Source organism: Dermacentor silvarum, chromosome 3, assembly GCF_013339745.2.
Source record: "Dermacentor silvarum isolate Dsil-2018 chromosome 3, BIME_Dsil_1.4, whole genome shotgun sequence".
Lineage (NCBI taxonomy): Eukaryota > Metazoa > Arthropoda > Arachnida > Ixodida > Ixodidae > Dermacentor > Dermacentor silvarum.
In genome coordinates this window covers 167693766-167712903 of record NC_051156.1, presented here as the reverse complement: position 1 = coordinate 167712903, position 19138 = coordinate 167693766, and the positions used below count along the sequence as shown (strand labels likewise).

The 19138-nt window shown below is 45.9% G+C and overlaps 1 protein-coding gene across 2 annotated transcripts in view; it reads left to right on the top strand.

Annotated features, from left to right (window-relative positions):
* Positions 1 to 6140: 6140 nt before the first annotated feature.
* LOC119446018 (E3 ubiquitin-protein ligase TRIM37-like) overlaps positions 6141 to 19138 on the top strand; it is a 61812-nt gene continuing 48814 nt past the window's right edge. The window contains exons 1-7 of one of the 2 annotated variants that reach the window (XM_037710326.2): positions 6141 to 6312; positions 6659 to 6686; positions 10306 to 10407; positions 12238 to 12525; positions 16115 to 16361; positions 17053 to 17390; positions 17869 to 17945. In XM_037710326.2, the coding sequence (XP_037566254.1) occupies positions 6666 to 6686; positions 10306 to 10407; positions 12238 to 12525; positions 16115 to 16361; positions 17053 to 17390; positions 17869 to 17945 (1073 nt within the window). In that variant the 5' untranslated portion in view covers positions 6141 to 6312; positions 6659 to 6665. Of the gene's footprint in view, positions 6313 to 6376; positions 6454 to 6658; positions 6687 to 10305; positions 10408 to 12237; positions 12526 to 16114; positions 16362 to 17052; positions 17391 to 17868; positions 17946 to 19138 lie in introns of those variants that run through there. The other variant, XM_049663822.1, reaches the window with a different exon arrangement.

Below are 19138 nucleotides of genomic sequence, written 5' to 3'. Positions count from 1 at the left end.
ACTTGAGCCCACATCCATAAACTTTTCTGAAAATTCTAGACTTCAGGTCCGTTCCCCTTCCCTCAACGCCGAGTAGCAGGTCAGAACATTGATTCAGGCCAACCTCCCGGCTTTCCTCTCATAATAAATGTCTCTCTCTAGACTTTGCAGGTATGTAAGCTTATAATTTGCAAGAATAATGCATGCAATGTGGTTGATGGTGATAAGGTTGATTGTTGGCAGATGTTGGCTGCCTGATAAGACATGTTAATGGTTCAGATAACCTCAATTTGTGAAAACATACGTGGACACTTGCATGCTACTTGATACGCCGTGTGTCAGTATGCTTCGGAACAGCTACTGTGAAAATGACTGTGTGAAAGTGGATATACAGGGTGTTTCACTTTAGCTGCACCAAATTTTTAAAAATTGCCTGTGGCAGATAGCATAATTACAATCCTTGAGCTAAACTACTCGATGAGGCGGCCATTACTTCCACGAGAAATAAAACCGCTTAATTGAGTAATTAACATTATTACGCTAATTAACTTTTTAATTATTTACTTTACGGCACATCTTTCATTCTACGAAATATAGCCGCTGAGTTCGCAAAGCGTATCCACTTGAAACGAATTCTCAGGACTGTGCCAGTTTCGAGATATTAATTTTCAAAGTGTCCCACGAAATACATGGGCGTTCCAGTTAACTTTGTGCTTCAATGCATAAAACAGCGTTTTCCTCAAAAAGTTAACTGGAACGCCCATACATTTCGTCGGACACTTTAAAAATTAATATCTCGAAACTGGTTCAGTCCTGAGAATTCGTTCCAAGTGCATACACCTTGCGAACTCAGCGGTTATAACCCGTAGATTGAAAGATGTGCCGTAAAATCATTAATTAAAAAGTTAATTAGTGTAATTATGTTAATTACTCAATTAGCCGTTTTGATTTCTCGTGGACATAATGGCCGCCTCATCGATTAGTTTAGATCAAGGATTATAACTGTGCTATCTGCCACAGGCAATGTTTAAAAATTTGGTGCAGCTAAAATGAAACACCCTGTATATATACATATACATGTGTGTGTGTGAACATGCTTGCTTTATACTAACGAGCCTCTTCATAATCTGTTGGTTACCTATTCTACATCGAGTCTGAAGTACAACATTCATCCTCACTGCCAGGAGCCAATTATGGCTATATTACAAACTGCTGCATCAAAGAAAAGCATGTGATAGACTTTATTTTCAGAATTATTGGTTGCGTTCATATTTATCTTTGCTTTGCATCAGGTGTCACTGCAGTTGAACCCTGTAAGCTTCACGAATTATTGTGCAGAACATCAAACTAATTTAGATGCATACTGTATTTCAGTCTGCATATCGCTCATGTTCATAGCTCTGTTAAATTCGCAGTTGATGACATCTGGTGGTAGAAAAGTTTGAGCTACCGTATGGGTTTTGCCCCTCGCAGACTTTCAGAAGTTATATAGATATCTGTATGAGACAGTCTCTCGCTGGTGATTTGAAGCAGCATGCATTGGAAGTTAAGGACTGCACAATGAGTGATGGAACGATGAAACAAAAGATGTTAGGCGTAACCCTAAAATATTGGAAGACAGCAGTGTGAATTGGAGAGCAAATGGAGCTAGCCGATATTTTATTTGAGATTACGAGACAAAAAATGGAGCTGGGCAGGCCATGTAATGCGGAGGGCAGATAACCGGTGGACCATTAGAGTTACAGATTGGGTGCCTAGGGAAGTGAAGCGCAGTCAAGGACGATTAGGTGGTGTGATAAAATTAAGAAATTTGCTAGCATATGAGGTCTCTCTCAAAAGTTAGTGCATTGAGTCAGCAGAAAAGTGGGAGAGGGTACATAGTGACACCGCTTTCTCACTTTCTCCGCTCGAAAGGACCCGAGTGACCTTTAGTACAAGCCACACTGTTGTATGACAAGGCAGAATTTTATGCATGGACTTTTTGTGCAACCCATTTTTAGTCTGTAGAAATGTAGGTAAACGAAGAAAAATGGAGCAAAGCTTGAATATCAAATTTCTTGAGAAATTTGACAGGAGTGATGCATGAATTATAAAATATTGCAAAAGGCCCATGGAAAGGATGCTCTAATGTTAAAAACTTTGTTAAAATGGGTCCAGTGTTTTCGGAAAGGCCATGAAGACCCCAAGGATAATGCAAGGTCAGAACGCCCCTCCACCTTGTGTGAAGATGAAAACATTGATTGCGTGCGTTCCGGCCTTGTGTTCAATGACTACCAAATAACTGTTAGAATATCAGCACTTTGGGAAATCCTCCATTCACTAGATTTTTACTGAAAATTTGTATATGAAAACAGTTTGTACAACGATCGTGCCGAAACTGTATGCTTACTTCTGAGCAATAGATGTGACGAAAAGAATGTTAAATTGATTGAGAAAAGGGTTGTCACCTGTGATGAAACTTGGATTTACAAATACGATATCGAGCTGAAGTCGCAGAGCAAGGACTTGAAAAGGAAGATGAGCCAAGGTCATAAAATGTGCAGACATGTTGATTGTGTTGTTTGACTGTCATGAAATTGTACACCACGAATTTGTATCTGAAGGTCAAACTGTCAATTCAGCTTTCTACAGGGAGGTCCTATCTGAAAGATTGTGTGCACCACATGCAACCAAATTTGTAGAAAGAGGGGCGCTGAATTGTACACCTCAGTTACGCTCCTACGCACTCGGCAATGATGGTGCGCAAATTTTTGGCATGCAATTCCATCACTGTGCTGGAACACCCTAATCCCTATTCGCCGGATTTAGCCCCCTGCAACTCTGTTTTGTTTCCCAAATGCTAAGTGGTGCTTCGGGGATGGCATTCCGGGGATGTGACAACAATGCTAAAGGAAGGAATTTGTTGCTGAAGCACTTAACGGAAGAGGACTTCAATTAAGGGTGATTCCAGCAATGGTAGAAGTGGAACTAGTGGGGAGTATTTTGAAGGTGCACCACATCGATGTATCTGAAAGTTTGTGAAATGCTTTTTTTTTTAACCTACCGCACAAGCTTTTGGGACAGACCTCGCAAGATGGGGTCAGCTGGTGAACGACAAAGTTAAAATGAGATTGCTGGCAGAGGCCTTTGTCCTGTACCCAGTGGACAGGCTGATGATGATGATGATGATATATTGGCAGTTCAAATTTACGCCCTGTGCACGTGGATACGTCGTGTGGCGTGGAAGATGTGATTGAGAAGGTGCCAAAGGGTGTGCACATGCCCGGGTGGAGAGGGTATGTACCGTGATAGTGTGGGTGAGGTTAAGGCGTGGCAGCATCACCCACACTGTGGCTCATACTGGGCTAGGCACAAGCACTGCACCACCATTCGTTTCATTGATGTGGTAAATGCTGGGAAGCTGGAGGTGACCAACAAGGAGAATGATGCTCGTAATGAAGCATGTGCGCCAGCTCTAGCGCAGTTCACAAAAACATCATTGTCACACCCTTTGCCACAACATTCTTCCAATTTGTGAAATCGACTGGCCTTAGTTGCTGTCTCTAACGTACTGCAACACTGTGTGCCATAATGTTATTTTCATTCCTCCTACTTTTTTCTTACAAAGACTTTGCCCTCTTTCCGCAGTGTAGGCCGGGTAGCAAATCAGGCGTGTACCACGCCTTCCTGCTTTATCCTTAAATATCTACATGCTTCCATTTCTCTTTCTATAGCACTCTCTTACCAGCGAGACAAGCCATTTTGCTAGTGTGCTTAATTTGACTGTGAGTAAAAGCAAAATTAATACAAAAATCACCGCCCAAGCACTCCATACAGATGGTTAACCAGCGAAGCTGAAACGTGCGGCCCCGGTGTTTATCACTGGTTTAATCCCGACGGTTCATTAAAGTTTTTTCTCAATTATTGCAGGTTATGTCTTTGTGTTTCTCAATGAGGTTACACACACGTTTGGCTGCGACGGAGAGAACGACGTCACTGACGGTATGCCCGCAGTCCGCCGTTGTCGCGTTGCCGCTTGCGAGTCTTCAAAATTAAATTGCTCCAAAATTAAATCTGTCCGACACCTAGGACAATGAATGGCTCATACCCCCTTAAGCAATGGTTCATAGCCCCGTAGAGGCGGCCTCCCCATTACGACGACAGAAGTGAAATTCTACGCTGGAATGATGTCGAGTCCCACGCCTAAATTTCTACATGCACCGATCTGATCTGGCGATTTCCCCTTGTGCCATTTCTGTAACGCATTAGAAACGATCGACCATTACTTACTGGACTGCTGGCGTTTCTCCTCCCTAAGAAAAAGGAGATTGCAAATTGCAATGCGACAGCTCGGCCTGCCATTGAACACTCCGGAACTGCTGTCTTTTGGAGCTTCTGTGCTAGGACACTCGCACAGGACTGTATGCATCGCCATAGAGAAATTCATTGTTGAATCAAACTGATTTCATTGTTAAGCATATTATTCCATTTATCTTTACCTTATTGCCTCTTGTATTAGTACATGTATACTTTGTAGTCCGCTGAATCGTCTTAGAATTTATCGCTTTAATATATTCACCAAAATTATACATTTGCTAAATTTATTTACTTAGCACATACATAAAATCTGCCCGACTCTCGGCCGATAGACTCTGCCCAATTCTGGCCGATAGAATTTCGTCCTTTCGAAGTTTCGGAGATTGTGCATGCCCTTCACGACCTAAACGGACGCTCGGGCCCCGGCCCAGACAAACAACAAACTACTCAGACTAACAAACAAACTATGTACTCAGAAATCTAGATGACAAAGCCATACAAATCATTACGAGCAAAATTAACGAGGTATGGGCTGAAGGCCCGGTGCTGGACGAATTGCGAACTGCCAATGTAGTCCTCATCCCCAAACCCAGAAAATCACTCCATGCAGAGAATCTGAGGCCCATCTCCCTTGCGTCATGCCTCGGGAAGGTCGCGGAACATGTCATCCACAATAGAATTGGAGAGCACATTGAAGAAAATTTCCGCCTATTCCACCACAATCTCATAGGCTTCAGAAAATCCCTGTACACACAAGACGCCATGCTACTTACTAATCAGGAGCGCCGTCATAGACAACAAATCCAGGGATGTAAAAGGCATCCTGGTGCTTGACCTAACAAAGGCCTTCGACACGGTCAGGCACGAACACATCCTCAACGAAATCTCCACTTTAGATCTCGGAGTAAATTTACACAATTTTGTAAGATCGTTTTTGGATAACCGAACGGCCACCATAAACGTTGGGCAAATCAGAAGCAGAAAGCACATGCTAGGTAAGATCGGCACCCCGCAAGGGTCAGTGCTTTCACCGCTTCTTTTCAAAATCGCAATGCACGATAATGGTCTAAATGCATGCTTTTGCAAAGGCATAAATATTAAAACAGCCACATAGATTCCACAGTTTGTAATAAAATCTGTGAAGGTATGATGTTGAGAGGCCACGTGCGACATGCAATTTCTAAAATGCTGTTCACTCGCAAAGTGTATAGGCCGCGAGTCTATTCATTTCTGAATGTTATTTCAGTGCATAAATGACATTGTTGACATATGCATGTATACATGTTTGCAAAGTTGGTTCTTTATTCTATGATTTTGCTCGCGCGCCTTCACGGGGAGCGAACGCACGTCGGAGAGCAAACGCGCGTTCTGCGCCGTGCTCCCTGAAGGGCTGTCTCTTTCCTCCTTTCCATATATAGTGAGCAAACGCGACTTTTTCCGTCGCGCGTCCCTCAAGGGCTGCAGAAGATAGCGCCAACCTTTCCCTTTCCCTCAAGAACCACTTACCACCGTCGCGCGAAGGGCTATGGGGGGACGGGAGGGAGGGAGGGGAGGCGACGTTTAGCTGCGGCACCAAATGCGTATTTATATAAAAACGCATTTGGTGCCGGTGCACCAAATGCGTTTCGGTGCATATTCGGTGCGAAGGCGGGCAAAACGCCGACGGCGTCGACGACAGTTCTGCGCGTTGCTGGTGCTGACAAAATTTTTTACAGAGTAACGCCTTGATGCATAGTAAGAGCACCGAAAAGCCCGAAAAGTTGGATCAATGTATCAGCCGGATCAGTGCTGCGTTGTAGTTGTTTCAGCGACGACACCTGGTGAGAACAGCTGGCGCCAAACCCCTGTGCACCGTCTCCCCCGCATTGCCTGCATCCTCCTCCACCTATGAAATAGCTGCACAAACCGCTTGAGCTGCTCCTCCACTTAGCTACGATCCATGTCGTTCCATCGCTGAGAACAGCTGTAATGTTAATGTGACATGCTGCTGACCGCTTGCGTACTTCCTGACGTTAAGTAGTTGTATCCAGACAAGTGGTGAGTTTCGGCTTTCGTTGCGGTTCGCTTCCTTTTTCACAGGTCTGGGGTCAAAATGTAGGAAGTGACAGTGTAGCTAACCTGCAGAAAGAACGTTTGCCGCACTGCGAAAACTTCCGTCTTGCGCCTGGCTTATTCAAGGTGGATGTTTGCGCTCGTAAAGTTCAGTTAAATTAAGATGGGCCGATCACATCGCATATGTTCGTTGCAAGCACTCGGCCGTTGCTCGCAAACGCACTTACTGGGTCGATCATACCTGGACGCGCAAAATGACAGGTGTACACCTTCTCTCGTGTTTGTTCCTGCATATTACTTTTAAATGTACGTATGCTGTTTTCTCTCACAGGTGAACGATGGAGGATCACGGTGTGGAGGTAAGTTTAATTTTTTTCCGCTGTTTTGAATTACTATTTGCGGCCTCGTATTCGTGAGAGTATTTTTTTAAGGTGGGCATGGATAACTACTTCATAGCTGTCATTTAAGTCTAACGCTAGCTAGCAAACGTGACTTTAAGCACAGGTACGTGCGTGACATTGGAAATATTCGTCTTTTATTTTTTATCGTTTTGTGCATTGTTAACGTAACGGTACTCTGTTTGAAAATGTTGCGCAAGCGTTACTTCTCAGATAATGTCTTCTCCCCTTCTTTGGCGACGTCTAGTAGGTGTTTTCACTCGTGGCTTGCAGAAGCTTGGCTACTGCAACCTTTAGAGAACTATAATAGTGGAGCATGGTCTATATATAAGCTTGCAGTGTTTGCCATCAAGTGCAGCTAAGGAAGGAAAACATGCTCACTTTCGCGTTTGCTTTCCACCTATGTCGGAGGATTACTGTTAAGAAAGAGCCAAACGTGCAGCGTTATTACATTTGGACATAACGAGGGCCTTAAAGTGGGTGCGAAGTATTTGTGGAAACATGATCGAGCTGCACATGTGACAATGGCAGTTCAGCTTTCATTATTGGGTTCCGTTTTAAAATGCTGAAATTTGTGTTACTTGCACGCAGTGCCCCTGTGAATTGCTCTAGATTTTTATTTTTTTTTGTTACAATTTATTGTTGGTGTACATCCACGACAACACAAGATGTTCTTGCCTCCTTTTAAGCCATATTCTTGTCATTGACATTGGACACCCTATACTTTATGTACCCTTGTACTTTATGCACTAGACAAGTCTCTTCAATAACAGAATGCGAAGTCCTGAAGGGGAAGGAAGCTGCGGGCTACTTTATCTGTAGCACCAGACACCCTGGTTTTAAGGCTCCCCGACAGAGACTTTCTATGCAGATAAGAGGAGCTCGCCAAAGAGAAACAAGAGGGATTCTTAACGATATGATAATGCACAAGACCTCCCTGTGAAATAGGTGAGGGAACCATCATATGGATAGAGGACATGGCAAATCCAGAAACCCTCCAATGCTAAGCTGAGTACTTACATTGTATCAGTTTTTGAATGAAAAAGACATCATATGTCGCAACTAGACACACTTCATTGCTCTTGCAGTTTCAGTGAGCAAATATGTAGCCACGGTACATCACATCGGCCAGTCTTTCCTGCAGTTGTAAACAGGAAGGGACAGCGGTCACAATTATGCATGTAACGAATGGTGTGCAGCCCCCTTTGCGCTACCAGGTCCAGGAAAGGACTCAGAAAAAAAAAGGTTGACAGCACAAAATTCTTCGTCTACTTAGCCGTAGTCTCATCGTCAGTAAGGAGCTCAGAAGCTTGTGCCTTCGCTTTATATACTGGGTCTGCAGTCCTTCCAACAGAAGGTGCACTAACATATGCTGTGTAAATTTGCATTAGCATTAAGTTTCAGGAACACTTGCTGCTCTCCAGTTGGCGGCTGTGAGCCGAGTCACAACCAATTGCATAGTATCCACTGTATATCAGCAAGAGTGTGTGAATATTTGCAATATTGAATATAAATAGAATGGTTGTTTATTATTTGTAATTTATTTTTAGTTTTTTTAGTGCTTTCATTGTGGTTGGATGTGCAGGATGTGTGCGATAATCGGGGCCTGCTTAAGGAAATCCCCATGCACACTGGGCTGTCAGTAAGGTGTTGGCTTCGGCTATTTTCCATTTCTTAAATAGCAGGAAATTCTAAGAAAGCGAGAAATCTTTCTCATAGCCTGCATTCACAGCCAAAAAAATAGCGTGTCTTCACATGTAAAAGATAGGTATAAGTATGCATCACGTAATTTAATGTAATAGTAACTCTCATATTTCAATGTTGCAACACATGACGTAATTATTACATGGAAGGAGTTTCACATTTGAACCCATTTACCACCCAACGAGCGGAGCTGCACATTCTGGCGACCAGCAGCCACAGCGCACCACTTGCGATCGCTACCGAAACACAGTATGTCGCATACTGGAAACAGAAAGGCGCATAGATAATATGTGATTTAACGCAAAGTTACGACCATAAGTTCTACTGGTAACATGAAATAATCATTCCATAGAAAGTTCTCTAGACCGAAAACAACTGTATTGTAGTCCGAGTGGTGAGCCTTTGTGTACCACACTCTAAGGGGAGTGAGTACCTTGTGTGACAGCAATGTGACTCTGCGGTGTCATGTGCTGACATGCAGCTCCTCCTGGGAACTTTGGGAGGGACCTTTTGTTCCAGAGGCGGAAACCATCTCTGCAATCTTAGAATGTACTTGAGTTAGCTGCTGAGGCCTTTGGTGGCACAACTTTACAGGGGCGGCAGGTGGTCTTCGAGTTTGCGAAGTAATGGATGTTTGCTGGAAGCATTACCAATGTTAATTTGTCCCCCATGGCTTCCATAAAGTACAGTGTGACTACACCTTGGTGTCTTTGGTCTTTCGCTTGACGTCGCAGCAACTCAAACAGTAATGTCTAAGCAGCTTCACAGGCGGAGAAGTCCGATATCTAATTTGCTCAGTTCGACTTTAGCACAATACCTACTTCTAAAGCTGTGACCACCAGTCATAAATCGTTGAAAAGTGGAGGAGTAGAATGTTGACGTGTGTACATTGTGTAGGCTCTGTGCAATAAACTGGCTACTGTAACAATGTCACCACTCTTCCTTTTGCTTCTTCTCTTTGATAGTTTATATGCGACAATAGCAGACAAAGCATCGCTCTTTAATTATTTCGCATGCATCTCTGCTTGTTCATTTGGCTGTGTTGTGAGCGTGAACTTTCTGTAGTTGCTGCTGGTTGCAGAGGGCAGAAAACAATATTAATTCGTTTTGTCATCTTCTTGGAGTGTGTGAAACAGTAATGTTTTTTAGCCTAGAGGTTTCTGGCCATGTGCCTCATGTTAGGCGGGTGCATAATACCTTGATAAACAAAAATGTTGACAGGCACTCATTTGTTTACATCTGCATTGTGCTGATGCTTCTGAATATGTTAACACTTTATTGACATGTTGCCTACAGGCAACATACCAGGAAAAAATATATTTTTTTCTTACCGAGTTTCGTTATTGACTACAAAGTTTCTGGCTAATGTCTTTGGCCAACACTGAATAACCGGCAGTATGCATCATTTGTTGGTTTAAGAGCAGGAACACAGGAAGCAGTAGAAGTTCGGTACGTGACTCACATTTTTTTGAATGCACAGTCAGAGGAGACCGACTGATGCAAGATCACCGGCTGCAGTGGTGTTGCACACGCAATGTAAAGCAAATGAAATGTACACGTATGGCTCACATATGACGTGGGCTGTCAGTGCAAATTTCAAATGAGGCCATAGGTGGATTGATGTGAAGGCCGCTCTCATTTTCCTGCCTGGGGGTTTGTAACTTATTGCGGCAAAAGTTTGCACAAAATGTATATGTATATATATTTTTTCATTGATTCTTATTCTCGATGCGTTTTGTACATATCCATCTTTTTCGACTATTTATATGTGCTCTCATTAAAAGGTTAATAGCCTGTGAGAAACCAGCAGTGCGGAGCATTGCGTTCTTCAACCAAGTGCGACTGTGCTGTAGCGGGGCCATGTGGTTGTCTGCAGAGCCTGGCAGAGGTGTTCCGATGCTTCATTTGTATGGAGCGGCTGCGGGATGCCCACCTGTGCCCCCATTGCTCCAAGCTTTGCTGCTACGCCTGCATTCGAGTGAGTCGCGAGTGATTTGCGTGTTTATCTTTTGGTTTGTTAAAGGGACATGAACGAGCAACTTTAAATCGGTAAAGTCTGGTAAATCGTTATTTAAGAACTCAATTATTATTTGTTTGATGTAAAAGTTTATTGCTAGCGGAGTAAATGTAGGCCAACCTTTCTTTTCTTGAATTTCGTGCTGAAACCTCTGCGCTAGTATGTCAGTGCAATGGCATGCATATAAAGTTATATTCTCTTATTTGGTCTGCTTTGGCAGATGCCCAAATCAGTGTGGTAAAATCGGCACGATGGAAGAAGATATCTGCATGTCTGCCGAACTGATTCAGAGGCCTTATTGTCCCTGGCTTCCAGTTGTTGATTATTTTAGCCTCACTGTGCAATCTGCTATTCTTCTCGTTAGTTCAAATGGTAGAGCGACTGCATTGAAAAGGTGTCATGTCTTGAGTATGGTCCCTTAGTTAGGATGAATCTTTATTCAAATGTGACGCGCTCTTTCCTAAGAAACATTTATTTCCTTTGATGTAATAGTTCAGCGGAAACGCGCTAGGTGGAGAGAAGTAATTAAAGGGTAAATGAGACATCCACCCGATCGTAGCAATTGCTAGAAAGGAAACCCATACGGGTTCCTCAAAAGAAAAGCCTCACAGTTGAAGTGCTGCTTTTCTTTTGAGGAACCCGTATGGGTTTCATTTGTAGCAATTGCTACGATAGGGTGGATATCTCATTTATCCTGTAATTACTTCTCTCCTCCTGGCGGGTTTCCGCTGAACTATTACGTCAAACACTTGCCTTTGCTTCGAGTTGTTGATTAGTTTGACTTCACCCTGCCATCTGCTAGCCTCCTGGTTAGCTCAGATGGTAGGGCGGCTGCCCCGGAAAGGCGGTGGTCCTGGGTTCGAGCCCCAGACCAGGACGAATTTTTCTTCAACTGGGAGGCTTTTCTTTCAAGGAACCCGTATGGGTTTCCTTTGTAGCAATTGCTAAGATTGGGTGGATGTCTCATTTACCATTTAGTTTATTTCCTTTGTAGCTTTGTGGCTCTATTGAGTTGGACAACAGTATTTTCTTTTGTGAAAATTCTTCCACCTTGTAGGTATTTACAGTTATGATTTGCCTTACTTGGGAGCTGTATTTTGCAACAGTTTACCTTTGATTTGTGCTGTGACAAAGGCCAAGAATAATTAATCAAAATATAAGTTGGAAAATGTGGCCGCAGAATTGTTGCTCTAGATGGGCAGTGAAGTATAACAGCAGCAGGAGTGCAGGCTCACCTTGGCAATAGCTAAACACCTTAGTGACTGCTTTTTATCCTGCAGCTGAATACTGTGCAACGCACAGGAATAATGAGTTTGCTAAGGCCACCAGCAATGTTCCATGCCTAGTGAATGCACAAACTTATTTAGCATACTCTTATTCCCAGTAGTGGGTCAGGGTAATAAAGCAAAATTTGTGTTTTCTTCTGCTGCGTAGCTGAGGCTGAGCCAGTGTGCTGGACAGGAGCTCACATGACTGTACTGTCAGTGTTACTTTCTGTGCATTTCCTTTCTTCCATTTGCTGTCTGCTCTGTTCAGTGTTTGAGCGGGGGGCAGTGTAATGGTGATGTTTTGATGAACTTTCTCACTGCAACGCTTAGTGTAGAAAACGACTTCAACATGTAACAAGACAGTCTTCCCAAGTCACTGCAGCTATTTTTCTCACAGCCTGCATGGAGCCTTAACATTTCAAGTATAAATCACTTCCAGGCTTAATCAAAATATTCTGTTCAAATTTTGGTTCAGGAATTCGAGTGGTTCAAAAGGGTAAAACGTTATACTCGATGGCTGCAGCGCTGGCTGACGGAACAGCGGTCTCAGTGCCCGCACTGCCGTGCCTCCCTGCACCTGCACGAGCTGGTCAACTGCCGCTGGGTGGAGGAGGTCACCCAGCAGCTGGACACCCTGCAGCTGAGCTCGGCTGCAGCCACAGCCACGACCACTGGAGAGGCCGCCAAGCCCGGTTCCCCCGAGCCGCGGGATCAGGAGCGCTGTCAGCATCACAAGGGCGAGAAGCTCAGTGTCTACTGCTGGAACTGCCGCCTCTGCATCTGCCACCAGTGTGCCCTCTGGGGTGGAACGGTAAGGCACTTGCTGTGGGTTTTCATTCTGCCCTGGGCACTGTCAGGTTCCACTTATCTCTGGCTCAAAAGCTGCGTGTGTTACTGCGTGGGGCGAAAAAGGAAGTCGTACAAATGAGGGGAGCGCACTGTCATGGCCGTAGCATGCGATGACGTTTAGCATTATGAAAAGAAGAGTAAAAGCGTGTCACTAAGTTTTACTAGTGGCACATTCAATTGGTCAATTTCGAGCACTCTGGCAGCATGCTTTACATTTGCCTGCTCCTGAGCGTTCTGCTCCAGCTCAAAATGCTTTGAGACACTCTCACCTTCGAGCTGGGAGCGCAGCTGATATGTCAGAATTCCAGTCACTTTGCTTCTTTGATTACTCTAGGAGAGCTGAACATTCAGCTTGGCCGGAGTTTCTCAGGCTCCAATGTTGAAAGGGCCCAGCGGCAGTTGACCAGCATCGAAAAAAGCTATCGGCATCGTCTTTGTTTGTTTTGGTCTTCTGTTTGCTGCGAACCCAGTCAGAGCGACGTGGAAACCAGTTGAATGTACCGCAAGTTGCAGCATCTTTAACAATGACACTGGTGCTGCACACCTACTCTAAGGAGAGTGTGCTGTGAGTATACCTTGTAGCGCATGCTACTCGTTTTAACCACACAGCAAAATTAACAATGGCGTTGTCATAGAATGGCAAGGCAGGTGTGTGCTGCCGTCACACAAGATGTTCACAAGATCACTTATAGGTCAGTTCTTACTAGCAATGTGGTTGTATGCATCCAAGCAGAGCTCCAGTTTTCTTTTTTTTTTGGGGTAAGATGAGGGATGCTGGGAGCAAATAACATTGTAAAATTGCTATGCTGCTGGAAGATTGCAGACGCCATGCTGTGATTACCACTGTGCTGTGAAATGAAATGATTTAAAATGTTGTTAGTCTGCTGCAGTGAACTAACGACTTTATTACATTTCATTATCTTGTGCCGTGTTTTCTTACGTTTAGTTTGAGTTACACCTTGCATTTGTGTCCCCTCTGTAAATGCCTTCAGGCCCGTGAGTAGAAAAATGAAATACAACCTTTGTCCATAGAGTTCCGAGACTGAGTCCATTAAAAAAAATGCGCTTAACATTGAAATCAACACCCCTTCGAAATAGTCTCCCTTGCAGTCTACACAGCTTCCAACACTTTTGAGGTCTTGGAAACAGTTGGAAAATGCTTCTTTTGGCAGGGCTGCCAGCTCCTTTGTCGTGGCGTCTTGAATGGGCTCCACGCTCTCCATCCAGCGACATTTTAGGGCTCTCTTCACACGAGGAAACAGGAAAAAATCGCATGGGGAGAGGTCAGGCGAGTATGGCAGATGAGGAAGTACAGTAATGCTGTGCTTGGCGAGAAATTTTGTCACGCTGAGAGCAGTGTGCGGCCTTGCGTTATCGTGGAGAAGGCTCCATTGTCCAGATGCCCATAAGTCAGGGTGATGGCGTCGCAGTGTATCACGCATGTGTTGGGGCACGCGGATATAAAACTGGTGTATGACAGCACTGGCATCGAAAAAAGCTATCGGCATCGTCTTTGTTTGTTTTGGTCTTCTGTTGCCACACCTTTCTCGACGCTGGAGAGCTTGTGGACCGCCATTTGGCGCTCTGCCTCTTTGTTTGAGGATCGTATTGAAAACACCGTGTTTCGCCTTCATCAATGATGCTGTCGATGAATGCAGCATCCTTCTCTGCCCCGGAGAGCAAATCAGCGCTGACTGATGCCCGCGTGACCTTCTGGTCCTGTGTGAGGGAGTGTGGCACAAGTCTCGCATTCAGCATTCGTGTCCCCAAGTTCTCAAGCAAAATTTGGTGGCATGTTGTCTTGCTGCGAGAGCATCCGATAGCATGCGGACTGTAATGGTGCGGTCTTGCTGTACGATCTCCCTGATCCGAGCCACGTTTTCATTCCGTGAGGTTGTAGGGTGCCCCTGCCTTGTGTCGTCTTCCACCGGCGTTCTCCCTGAAACGAACCTCTTGTGCCACTCAAAAACTTGCGCCCGCGATAATGTCTCGTTGCAGTAAGCGTCACGAAGGAGCTCATACGTCTGTGTGGCTGTCTTGCCAAGCTTCACACAGAATTTTATGTTTACACGCTGTTCGAGGTGGACGTTCATCTCCCCACATTCACTCGCAGTAGAATGCGCAGACGACTGGTGACAACATATTTTTCTACATGTAGTGCCATCTAGCGGCTGCCACAGCAATTAACATAAATAGCTCAGGTTAGCCCGAAAAGATGGCGCTACACATACGCACCAACATTTGTTTTGGGGAATCATTTCTAGAGAAGAAAATAAATCAGTCTCGAAACTTTACGGACAAAGGTTGTAAGAAGATTATACAGGCTTATAGAGTGGTTTTAGGTTGTGTCAGTAGCTAAGCACACACATGCGCATGCCTTTTTTGGTGTGGTGCTATAGGCATGTTCAGGCATATTGCAGAGCTTAGAGTTAAGACTAAGTTCACTGGCTTCTGCTCGAATGCAGTCCCATGCCACCATACTTAGTGCCACTTTGTTAATAAAAGAACATGGCCACACAGTGTAGGTAATGAAAACAAAGTATGTTTATTGGTGCTTCTCCAAATGCTTAATCTTGGAGAAGCCACAACCAGCGTCCACTGGTACCGGCTGAAGCGATGGCTGAAAAGTGAAATTGTCTGCTAACAAAATCATGAAGGTGTTATTCCACCTGATCTGTAATGTTGCCTGTGCTCTTGTCACCACCGCAGAAACATTGCTTCATTTGCAGCATGTGGGTCCGTATCGCACCTCACTCTTGTCCTATAACCATGGCTCTCTTGTGATTACGTGATGGTTCATATGGATACACCGGGAGCGGGAAAGTGGCAGCTGTGGTTAGTTAGAATAGACAACTGTCTCTTTGGAGGGAGACATCAAAACAGTTATGGCTTTTGTCCAGAGCTTGTAGACGGAGGTTCTCTTGAGCCGCTTTCATACATAAGGCATAGGCTTGATGGCCAACTCCCTATTGCTCCCCTTGTATGGCAGAGGTTCGGTGGTACCAGTAAAAGCAGAAACACGACAATGCACTGCTGAATAACCAGCACGACAACATTTATTGCTACCAGTGGATTCGCTTGGAGGCAGGCTAGTTATGACAGAGACGTTTTCTGGGGTCGTTTAGCAAACAAAAGCAGGGTGTGAGAAAGGACAGAAACGAGATGTTTACCTGGGGTCCTTTCTTTGTCATGGCTCGCACTCTTCTCCTCTCTGGCGTTTGCCGGCCACGTTCATTTCGACAGCCCTGCCTTGTTCTTTGCTTGGTCCAGTGAGTGCGGGGCCCCACGCCCAAGTGTTGGTCTACGTTTGCATCCGGTTGGTAAGACGGTTCTGCCACCGGGGGGAAAGCCGTCCGGCTCTCTGCACGGAAAGAGAAGAAAGCTTCAGCTCTCCTTGCTTCTGTGGCACGCACAGGAGTGTGGCAAAATATGAACCTTTATAATTCCAACAAGCTGGCCTCCCCCTTGTGTGCTTTGAGCAGTGGATTTTTGGTATTCTGCAATTCCCTCTGGCTACAAGCTACAGAAACTTTTGTGGTGCCCTGTTGCAGCACTGTGGGCATGTGTTCAAGCCCCTGGAGGAGGTGCACGCACAGCAGGTGACGGCCGTGCGGGAGCAGGTGGGAGCCCTGCGGCGCCGCCTCGTCCACCTGCTGGGGCTGGTGGCACAAGTTGAACGCTCGGTCGAGGCCGTGCGACAGGCCAAGGACCTTCGTGTCCACGAGATACGCAACGCCGTCGAGCATATGATTGCGCGCCTGGATGCCCAGTTGAAGGGGCGCCTGCTCTCCCTGGTCGGTGAGTGCTCTCTCTGTTGGGGCGGATAGGATGAAAGCATGGAGGGCGATGTCTTAGGGCCTAAATAATAAAGGAAAGAACATTGCTGCGACTATGTCACAACCTCACAGGTTGTGACAGGTTGTGACAGGTTGTGACAGGTTGGCTTGCAAGGACAGAAATGTGCAGGCACTTCTAAAGCAGGTGCTTCTTAACTCTTCATTCTAGTAGTGCCTCAGCTCAGTTCTTCCTGACCCCCGAACTGTGATGTGTTAAAGCATTATTCTTGATGATTATCTTTACTGCGTAGCTGATATGTTTGCACTGAAAACACATCCTTGCAGCTTAATCCATAAATGGGCACTGGAGGTGAATGCCACGCTGGTCTGGATTGATAGATTTTAGCACTGAAGCAACAGATTACTGAAAGCAGAGATTAGGTGAGACAAGAAATTACCTAAAATAAAAGACGGGGAATGGAGGCCACCTTCGACTTTCCGTAGCTGCCTCATGTATCGTCATAGATTGTGGCAAGGACTGTCTTGCAGAAAATAAATGTTCGTGGTCTATCAGTGCGAGATGATTGTTCGTGCGAGCCCAGTGCTTGCATTGTTACATTTTGTTTGTTGCTGTTCAGACAGTCATCTGTACTCTGGAGCAGCATTGAAACTCGTGCCTCTCCACTGCCTCTCCTGTGCTCCTCACTGAGCAGCACAGAAGAATGCCCTCACCCAGGAGACGGAACAACTGGAGCAACTGCTGCAGGCCGCCGAAGCACAGCTGAGCTCGTGTTCGCGCTCGGAGCTCATCGCACGGTCGCCCGAGATTGTGCGCCGGCTGGGGGAGCTGCTGCAGCGGCAGCCCCCGTGCTCGCCCCCACTGCTGCTGTTGCCAGGGGGTGGCCAAGAGTTCCCCTCGGAGATGGTGCCTCCATACGAGTCAAGCGCCTTTCTCCTGCGCAACTTCTCGGTGCTGCAGCAGCGTGCTGACCCCGTTTACAGCCGGCCCCTTACCACCTCGGGCCTTACGTGGCGGCTGAAGGTTTACCCGGTACGTGCATCTGCTTTGCTTCAGAGAAATTAATTTTTGTAGTATACTTTTCTTCTTTAACTGTGAACAGCAGTTATTATTAGGGAATGGGCTGAAGATTGTGGGGATGCTCGATTCTTACATCCCCTGATGTTTTCCCCCGCATGGCTTGCGTTTCCTGGCATCCAGCTTCCCTGTCCCTGCACAGCACATGTGGCGCAAGTAGTCGGTGTCTTTAGCTATGCAATACGACGAAAGATTGTGTGAGTGTTCCGATGCTAGCACCACCTGACAGCGGGGATACTCGGCTGCAAGAGGAACTTGTTTCCGTCTCTTCGGCTTGGGGCTGACATTGCGTGCAGACTGACCGTGCGCTCCACGAACCGATCCATGGAGGGCTTCCTGGTCACTTTGAATCTAGGAACTTGATTGCTTCCTATGTGTTATCGGGAACTGGGGCTTAGATTTTTGTTGTCTTGCTTGTTTTTTTATTCTACAGGATGGAAATGGTGTTGTGCGGGGAAACTACCTGTCTGTCTTTCTGGAGCTTACAGCTGGCCTGCCAGAGACATCCAAGTAAGTCAAGTGCTCTGTTTACTTCAAGAAACATATTGCTATGCTAGAACTCAGTTTAGGAGAAAGCCGCATAGAATATGGGAGAAAGAACTACCATAATATAATTTCCTTCGATTTGTAGAAATTAATCACCAGTGTTCCCTGACAGCTAATGTTGCATCCAGAGTATTGCAAGGGAGCCTTCTTGCTCCAGTACTAAAGTTAAACCTCGATAGTATACAGTAAAAGCTCGATGATACGATCACGGCTAATACGAATTTCCGGATGATACGAATTTTTCTGTGGTCCCGGCCGAGCCCCATTACCTTGCAACGTGCTAGAGAACGGTTGTTACGAATCGATTTTCAGCCTGCGTCGGTTGATACGAATAAACGCCGCCCCACCGACGGCCGCGAAAGAGAACAGCGCGCAGTCACGTGCTTTCTCTCCTTCTCTTTTGGTGCGGAGGCGCGGTGCCGGACAGCGCGGACTCCGCGACTGGGCGCGAAGAGTTTGAAGCGGTGGCCTTCAAGAAATAAATGCTTTTTGCGTACATGTGCCTGAGTGAGTTCACCTCTGACTCTTTAATTTAGCTACAGTCGAATCTCGTTAATTCTAATACGCTTATTTCGAACATACTGCGTACCGACAATGCTCTTAGCAGCGCGCCAAATAACGCGGCGGCGCCTCCGACCGGCATTGCTCCGACACCGCCATAGAGCAAAAGCTCAGGAGAGACCCCTCAATGCCGCGCTCGAAGGAACGGGGAAAAAAAAGAACCCGCGGCAGAAATTTCCACCTCTCTCAAATTGCAAGGTCGCCGTTTCTGCATCGCGCCGGAACAAGCGTGTACGTGCCGACTAGAGTGTTCTAGACAACCGTATTCTAGCACACACTAGTGCCGATGTCTCAGGCCTCATTCACACAGCCGTCAAACGCTCCGTCACGTCACCGTCACGGCATCCGTTTTCGTCAGGGGAGAGGGTTTACGAGTCGTTTTCCCCTCAAAAACGGCTCGCCGGCGACGCAGAGCGGTGCGCTACGTTTCCGTCGCCAGCACGGTGACGGAAACCCTCTCCCCTGACGAAAACGGATGCCGTGACGGTGACGTGACGGAGCGTTCGACGGCTGTGTGAATGAGGCCTCAGCCACGCGAATAAAATGGCAGTGAACCCTTCTCCTCTATTTTCTAGTCACATGTTGACCTTGCACGC